Source organism: Ictalurus punctatus, chromosome 10 (assembly GCF_001660625.3).
Source record: "Ictalurus punctatus breed USDA103 chromosome 10, Coco_2.0, whole genome shotgun sequence".
NCBI classification, from domain to species: domain Eukaryota; kingdom Metazoa; phylum Chordata; class Actinopteri; order Siluriformes; family Ictaluridae; genus Ictalurus; species Ictalurus punctatus.
The window spans coordinates 242063-250422 of record NC_030425.2 but is presented as its reverse complement, the minus strand read 5'-3'; the positions used below and the strand labels follow the sequence as shown (position 1 = coordinate 250422).

Here is an 8360-nt window from a genome sequence, read left to right as displayed (position 1 = left end):
TCCATCCAGCACAAGACACAACGCCGCCTGGAACAGGAGGAAGATTTGGGCTACTGTACACAGACACAGCTCATCAGCGTTATTACTGTGCATTGTCTAGTTTTCACATAAGGACAATACACGGCTCTTCTGCACTGTTCATCATCATCTAAAAAACAAATATTATACATGGTAGTATATTTATCATAAAGTTCATTCATTAAAAACCGAATAATAAACATTTCTATAAACCCCCCCCCCCATGTTGATAGAAATATACAGCATTTGTGTGTGTATATATATATATATATATATATATATATATATATATATATATATATATATATATATATATATATATATATATATATATATATATTAGTCCCCTTCTCTCTGTACCACGTTCTAAATATACAAACAGCCCAAGAAAGAAAATTTGCTGTTTTCTGGGACGATGCAGTGGCTCTCAAAAGAGCCTTTGTGTATATTAGACGGAGTTGTCGTTTACGCGCGCTCTCCGCGAATACGCCGGGCCAGCTGAATATCCTTGATCATGATGGTCACTCTCTTGGCCTGCATTGTCTAATTTTGACATATCAAAAACAATACACGGAGCTTCTGAACTGTTTAACAGCATCATCATCATTATTATTATCTTTTTAAAGTACATACCCTCGATTCTTGGCATGGAAATGTAGTTTGTAAGTTTACACTGAAATTATATATCCAGATATCTGTACAGCTGCTTTGTGACAATGTCCATTATTAAAACACGCTACATAAAAAAAACAAATGCAAAGGTTAGATACACCAATGATTCAATACAACCCCGTTCAAATGAATACAGAGGCCTGCTCAGACACCACAACGTTTAAAAACTCGACATTCGCGGCGTCATAAACGGGGAAAATGGTAAAGCATCCCACCAGGACAGGTCTAGAACTCTGAACGCTGCTCCGATTTCACTATATATGTGCGCGCGCCGGCCAGACAGCCGGAAGGAGACACGGTATACAGACAGCACACCAACACATTTAAAGCCTATTCATACATGATGATGATGATGATGATAAATATACTGCTATGTATATTATATAATGCTAAAGTACACAAATTGATTTCTAATATGAAAATATTAATGTATTTCTAATGTTATTCGAAATTTCATTCTCATCACTGCTTCATGTGTTCCCTACGTGGCCTCATCTATTTCACTCGAGAATATCCACATAGAGGGAAGAACATTACAAAGGTAAAGTTAATGTATACAATTATTATCATGAACAGGTTAAAGCGGGGGGGGGGGGGGGGGGGAAGTCTGGAGTTATAGTAACCATGTAATATTTCTTGGCTAACTACCACAAATTGGAACAGAATACCCCTTCTGGGAAACTGCCGTTCCCGAGTTTGGACACACGAGGGCAGTCAAGCTCTATCCAGCACAACGCCGCCTGAAACAGAACGTGGGTTTGGGCTATTTTACATAAGGCACCGTAATAACGCCGATGAGCTGTGTCTGTCTAGTTTTCACGTATCAAGGACAATACACGCATTTTCTGAACTGTTAAGCAGCATCATTATCTAATTTTTAAAGAACATACCCTCATCACTTGACATGGAAAGGTTTTTTTTTCCTTTTCTTTTACATGGAAATTATATAAATCTATATATATTGTTATCTCATCTATAAAAACAAGCATTATGTAATAATCATAACACTATCATAAAAACAAAATTAGTAACTAACCTTTCTTAAATGTTAATATAAAGCCTTGTACATCATTTACACACTATATATAAAATAATTATATCAATTTCTCTCTGTACCAGGTTCCAATAAACTGCCGAAGAAAGAAAATTTGCTGCTTTCTGAGACGATGAAGTGGTTCTTAAAAGAGCCTTTGTATATATTAGACGGAATTGTGGTTTAAGCGCGTTCTCCGCGAATGCGGCGGGCCAGCTGAATATCCTTGGGCATGATGGTCACTCTCTTGGCATGGATAGCGCACAGGTTGGTGTCCTCGAACAGACCGACCAGGTATGCCTCGCTCGCCTCCTGCAGTGCCATGACGGCCGAGCTCTGGAAACGCAAGTCGGTCTTGAAGTCCTGAGCAATTTCTCTCACTAGGCGCTGGAAGGGCAGCTTGCTGATGAGCAGCTCAGTAGACTTCTGATAACGGCGGATCTCCCTCAGAGCCACGGTGCCGGGCCTGTAACGGTGAGGCTTCTTCACGCCGCCGGTAGCCGGCGCGCTCTTGCGGGCAACCTTAGTGGCGAGCTGCTTCCTTGGCGCCTTGCCACCGGTGGACTTACGGGCGGTCTGCTTGGTTCTTGCCATAGCGTCGAACTCTGCATTTCACGGATAGAAAAACAACCAATGGCGCGCTCGAATGCGGCCTTTTTAAGCCATAACGCCACTCTGTGCTGATTGGGCGTCTCGAACGCGCTCGTCTGCCATTCGATAGAACGTTTTACGTCACCTGTTGACTATTGGACGGTCTTCTCTGCCACCGTTCGAAACACAAGACGCCCGCCACTATTCTATTCTACTTGCGCTCTCTCTAACACAAATGCTTTGTCCATTAGGAACACACACAACGCCGTCACAAACCATTTTCACTTCGACATCATTTAACCAGCACGCTAACTGCTATTGTTCTTATAGTCATTACTTAAATATGGTATCAAATCATGACTAGAAAATTATCATCCTTATTTAAAAAAAAAAAAAAAAAAAGCTGTCTTAGAAGTGCACACTTTCACCACTCAGATTTCATTTAGGCAACATGCTAACTTCCACTATAATAATAATAATAATAATAATAATAATAATAATAATAATAATAATGATAATAATAATAATAATAATAATAATAATAATAATTATTATTATTATTATTATTATTATTATTATTATAGTTAATACTTAACGTTACCATATAATTATTAGCAAAGTGTAACGCTTGTGTTCTCATTTCAAACGTGCTGACTTTGTAGTGCACACTTTCAGTAGAAAAACGGGTGTAAAAATGGCACTTTTGAAGCAGAGATGGTGGCTCTTAAAAGAGCCTTTGGGTACTGACAAAGCAGCAGTGGACGAGTTTACTTGGTCTTGAAAGCCTTCTCTGTCTTTTTTGGCAAAAACACAACCTGAATGTTAGGCAGAACACCACCCTGAGCTCGGCTTGTTGTCATGGGTGTGTCATGGGCTTGTTAACATACACACACACACGGAACAGCTCTTTTTGTAGACATGTGGGTAGCCCTTAAAAGAGCTGTTGTGTTCACATCGAATCCCATGCCTATAGAGATGGTTAGACGATGCGATGTGACGTGCCCCCCCATGCCACTTGTCCACGTGACTCATCCATATCTGGGTCACGTTATGATCGTCCGAGCTGTTGTAGCGTCCGACGTCAGGAGAGACTCTAAACTTGGACTCCATGAAGCGTGGCTGACAATCTGGGGCACTGAAGCTGTTAGGGTAGTAGTTCGGGACTCCTCCTATAAAAATAAATAAATAAATAAATCTCGCATTATCAGAGATGTGAGTTTGGACACCTCGCACGCGGCCGAGACGTGATCTCGATTCCGAGTGTGTAAAACTAAAGGCAAGTGAACAGTGTGTGAGAATTTCTCACCCTGATGGTTAGTCATACACATGGGTCCATCTCTCTGATAGTTGGCCACGCGGGCATAATAAGGGCAATTAGGCAGCTGGAGGTAGTTGGCTCCAAGCTGATGGCGGTGGGTGTCAGGATAAGAGAAGAGACGACCCTGGCAGAGCATCACGTGTCAGATGATTAACATGGTAAAAACCCACCGACCAACGATGCAGTATTAACAAGGTATAAGGACAGAGACACTTTCAGTTTTAGTGTCTGTATTTTCCAGATCCACCGAAAATGTATACATGACATACGTACACAGTTACTGCTTCCCGATTACAGAATGGCTGTTTCGAATGGATTTTATTTGTTTCTTAACATAACATAAATAACAACATTATGCACCATCCTATCATCCTCATTGGCGACGACAGTTGGTGTACAATTAAGTTTTAGAAACATTATAGAGCTGGTCTCATCCACCAGATTTTCTCTCAGAAACCCAACAACGTTTGCAGACTTTGTCACGGAGTTCATGTTGTCCTCGAACAGAGCTCTAATATACGCTGCCATGCCTGACAGTGTGTAGTTCCACACCCTCTGGGGTGCTAACATGCTTTGGTGGCTAAACACCTCCTCGACCCTCCACCCACTATGAAACTGTTGGTTTATCATGCACTTGTGCACAACCACAGGTTAAATTGACCGCGCGCGTGTTCTTCCGTCAAAGCTACGCTGCTTTTCTTTGCACAGCCCACAGAGACAACCACAGCTGTGGCTTCGAGCTCGGTGACACTGCATCATAGCAGGTTGTGTGTTACCAGCCTGCTGTTATTCCCACCTATTGAAAACAGAGCAGCTGTGGACTAACTTAACCATATATCTATATCTTATATATATATATATATATATATATATATATATATATATATATATATATATATATATATATATATATATATATATATATAGACTTGTTGCTCACTCAATGTTCTTTGTTTTTCGCACCATTGTGTGTAAAGACTAGATCAGCAGTTTCTGAAATACTCAAACCGGCCCTTCTGGCACCAACAACCATGCCTCGGTTAAAGTCGCGGAGATCACATCTCTTTTCTTTCTTCATTCTGATGTTTGATGCGAATGTTATATGCATGAAGCTCTTGACATGCATCTGCAAGGGTTTATGTACTGCGCTACTGCCACATGACTGGCTGATTGGATAACGGCACGAACGAGCAGGTGTTCCTAATAAAGTGGTGACGGTGGGAAGGACTCCTTAATCAATGTGAAACATCAACCCAGACACGCGAAGGTGTGGTATTCCATACTATCTCCGTTACACCTCATGGTCCTCAGTGTAAAGTCAGCAACCCTTTTGGGAATACTCATACGCAGTTATTTCCAGTCATAAAACACCAGGCTTCTGTCTACTTGAATGGAGAGAGACTCCGACACCCAAAATCTGACAAGATGATGTTTTCCACACAGATTCGACACTGAAATTGGCCAAAATAATTAGACAAATAATTTGCTGTCCCTGGCTGGAATAACAGCCACAATAAACAAACACACTTGTTCTGGTGACTCCAGCTACTATATACAGCATAACAACAAGTTGGACTTAACCAACCCAACCCTTTAAAAAACATGTTAAACCTTTTTAATAGTAATGTAATTTACAGAACTACACAACATTACAGCTTTTACACGCTCTGTAGCACATAACTGTTTTTTTAGGATCAGATAAGAGAGAACGCGAGCGTGTGAGGTTATACTGTACCTGCAGCATCTTCTCAGGACTTGGCTCAATACCTGGTGGCATGTTACTGGTGTCAAACGCCAGTTGCTCCACTTCAGCGAAATAGTTTACAGGGTTTTTATTCAACACAAAGTGTCCAACTGGAACCAGGGGGTAGGCCTTATGGGACCAAACCTGAGAGATAAAGAGTAAAAGAAAAGCCCTGCAAATGAGCAGTATTTACGAACACACTATTATTAACAAGAGCAATCTTATGATGTGAGAAATACGTCATCTTCAAAGGTTCTTTGACATCACACCCCTATCTATATATAACATGGCTAATGAGAAGAAGTTAGGGCACTTTGGTCAGATCAAATGGGATCCATGGGTACTTATCCGACTGCTCAAAGGTCATGACCTGGATGTAGAAGGTCCAGGAAGGAAATTTGCCATCGGTGATGGCGTTGTACAAGTCACGAATGGTGTAGTCAGGATCAGTTGAGGTTAAACGGTCTCCCTCCTCCACAGTCAGATTCTTAATGCTCTGATCGGTCTGACAGGAGGAGAAGGCGTCTCACACACACACACACACACACACACACACACACACACACACACACACACACACACACACACACACACACACACAAACAAAGACGTGGACATACAAGTGCAAACACAACTACACACCTTGAAGTGGAACTTTCAGTAGACAGGGTGGCCTACAGAGTTGATCAGTTTGAAGGTGTGGGATCCGTAGTCATTCATATGGTGATATCCATAAGGCAATCCATGATCGCTGAAGAGGAATGACACCTGCAAGAAGAGAGAAAGAGAATGAAGAGCGAGAAAAAAATTAAATAAAACATGGACAGCTGAGATGTGCATATTAGTTGGGTCACGTTGTATTTACAATGTGAATATTCAGACCCTTGCAATATTTTTCCCTTAAGATGTTATGTTATAGATATTTTATTCTGCAAATGAAAACACCATAATAAAAACATTAAAAAGCATGTGGAACATCAGAGGAAACCAAGGACAAGCTCATTAAACTAAATACAAAGTTACAGGAGAAACCCCAGGCCGTGCTCATCCCCAATTAATTAACCAATTAAAAGTAAAGAGCATCAAAATGAAAATCTCACAAACCTGATGCAGAGACTCTGGATGCAAGCTCCAAAAGTCCCACACCATGTCAGGGTCCTTCAGGTGAGTCTGAGAGTGGATGAAGGATGTAAACTAGGCATGCAGAAATACAAAAACTCAGTAAACAAACAGAAATCATTCCAGACCAAGAAATCTGGATCGCTCTTTCTCACCAGAAGTGCATCCCTGATGAAGAAGATGGGTGTGTTATTGCCCATCAGGTCCCAGTTGCCCTCGTCGGTGTAGAATTTCACTGCAGATCCTCAAGGGTCTTGGACTGTATCAGCTGAACAGGATTCACCAGCTAGAAACACAGATGCTGTTTGAAGAAATAGCATGGAGGGAGAAATATCTCTGCTCCTGCCACTACTGCCTGCACTTTAACAAGCTCCTGGACCAAGGTGCATGACAAGAGCGCTAGTTCTACACTGAAGTGTATTTGTTTTGACCCAAACAAGGGGTTCATGGGTAAAAGTTTCAGGTTGGGAGGTGTATCCGGTCACGTGTTCAGAACGGTCAGGGTTACAGTCTCATATTGCCAATATAATTCTTTAATCTGACTTGAACCAAGCATGTTGCAGGGAGATAAGAGAGAAAGAGAAATGCTTCTCGTGAAAGTGGCCGTTAAATGCTCATGCAACATAACTGGTGCTGCCGTAATTATTGGCACCCTTCAAAAAAATTAAGAATTCAAATTTCAAATAGATTCTATATATTATTTTTTTATATGAATACTTTTATTTAGTTTTTGATTTTGCTGTCCTCTAGTGGACACCCTCAAGTAACACAACAGAATGATTGCCCGTTGTATACATCACTTAGAACTTCTAGACCTGTAATATATAAAAATATTCCCAGTTTGTGTGATCCAGAAAAGGAGACAGGGTACGCTACATGACGATTTACTGAAGGCGGAAAAGTTTCTCCAGTTACTTAGAATCTCGATAGTTGGACTTAGAAAATTATTCATTGTCATAAGGAATTGTGAAACTCATGCTTGTCAAGCATAGATTTGGCTTATTTTTATTTTTAATTGTGGAGATGGATTTTTCTGTTTTCAATCCCATATTTAGTCTTTCGTGTGCTTGCTCATTTAAAATACTAAAAATAAATAAGTAACAATAATAATAGAAATTTGCATTTTGAAAACTGTTTTGAAAAGTGTGCATTTTCAGGCCCCAAAACGCCATTGTTGTGTAAACTGCCTCTAAGCCTTTGTTGAGAAAAGCATAAGTCAGATGCTCAGAATGTGGAGGAGAGAGTCCATTTGGACCTTTCATTTATATCCCATACATTAAGTGATAATAAAGGGTTTCTCTTTTTATGCCTCGTGAGCAGAGAGATAAAAAGGAATGTTTTTCTGTAGGTCTAAAAGAGGTCTTAGCCCAGATTATAGAATACATGGCCAAGTTATGTTAGTGATGTGTTGTTTGTGAATGAGTTGGCTCTATGAGTTGTCTCCCGTTTTAGTTATTTTTGTGAATTAATACAAGACAGAATAATAGGATGATCTTTTAGCCACACTCCACGGACACACGCACTTCAAGCACTAACTGAATGTTGTGTTGATATACATGTGTGTGTGACAAATCATGTGTGATAACATTATATTTTGTCATTCACAAATATATCCTTCTAGCTGCATTGTAGTTAGTTTGCTCTTTGAGCAGAATTAGCAGCCTTTGGTCTATGGATAGTTCTATGAGAGAGATAAAAGTAGTAGATGCAGAGTGTTTCTTTTTTTGTTTATATTTCTCATTTCGTTCAGTGCTTTTATGTCTATAAATTTTGCAGAGATGTTAGGTATAATATTTGTAATGTAAATTACACTGGATTTTAGTTACTATTGTTATACAACTTGAAGTTAGTAATTTTTCCTGGTT

At 40.1% G+C, this 8360-nt stretch overlaps 1 protein-coding gene and 1 pseudogene across 1 annotated transcript; both read right to left on the bottom strand.

Moving 5' to 3' along the window:
* Positions 1 to 483: 483 nt before the first annotated feature.
* LOC108260027 (histone H3-like) lies at positions 484 to 2317 on the bottom strand. The gene is made up of 2 exons (XM_053683353.1): positions 1967 to 2317; positions 484 to 561 (listed from the first exon to the last, which is right to left on the bottom strand). Exons 1-2 carry the CDS (start codon positions 2315 to 2317, stop codon positions 484 to 486), a joined length of 429 nt encoding a protein of 142 aa, XP_053539328.1.
* A 766-nt stretch (positions 2318 to 3083) lies between these two features.
* On the bottom strand, positions 3084 to 6905 carry LOC108260026 (catalase-like; annotated as a pseudogene).
* Positions 6906 to 8360: the final 1455 nt, after the last annotated feature.

Coding starts and splice junctions, on each gene's coding strand:
- LOC108260027 (XM_053683353.1), bottom strand. CDS start 2,317: ATGGCAAGAACCAAGCAGACCGCCCGTAAGTCCACCGGTGGCAAGGCG. Junction 562..1,966: donor GCGCTATCCATGCCAAGAGA/GTGACCATCATG, acceptor TGTCAAAATTAG/ACAATGCAGGCCAAGAGAGT.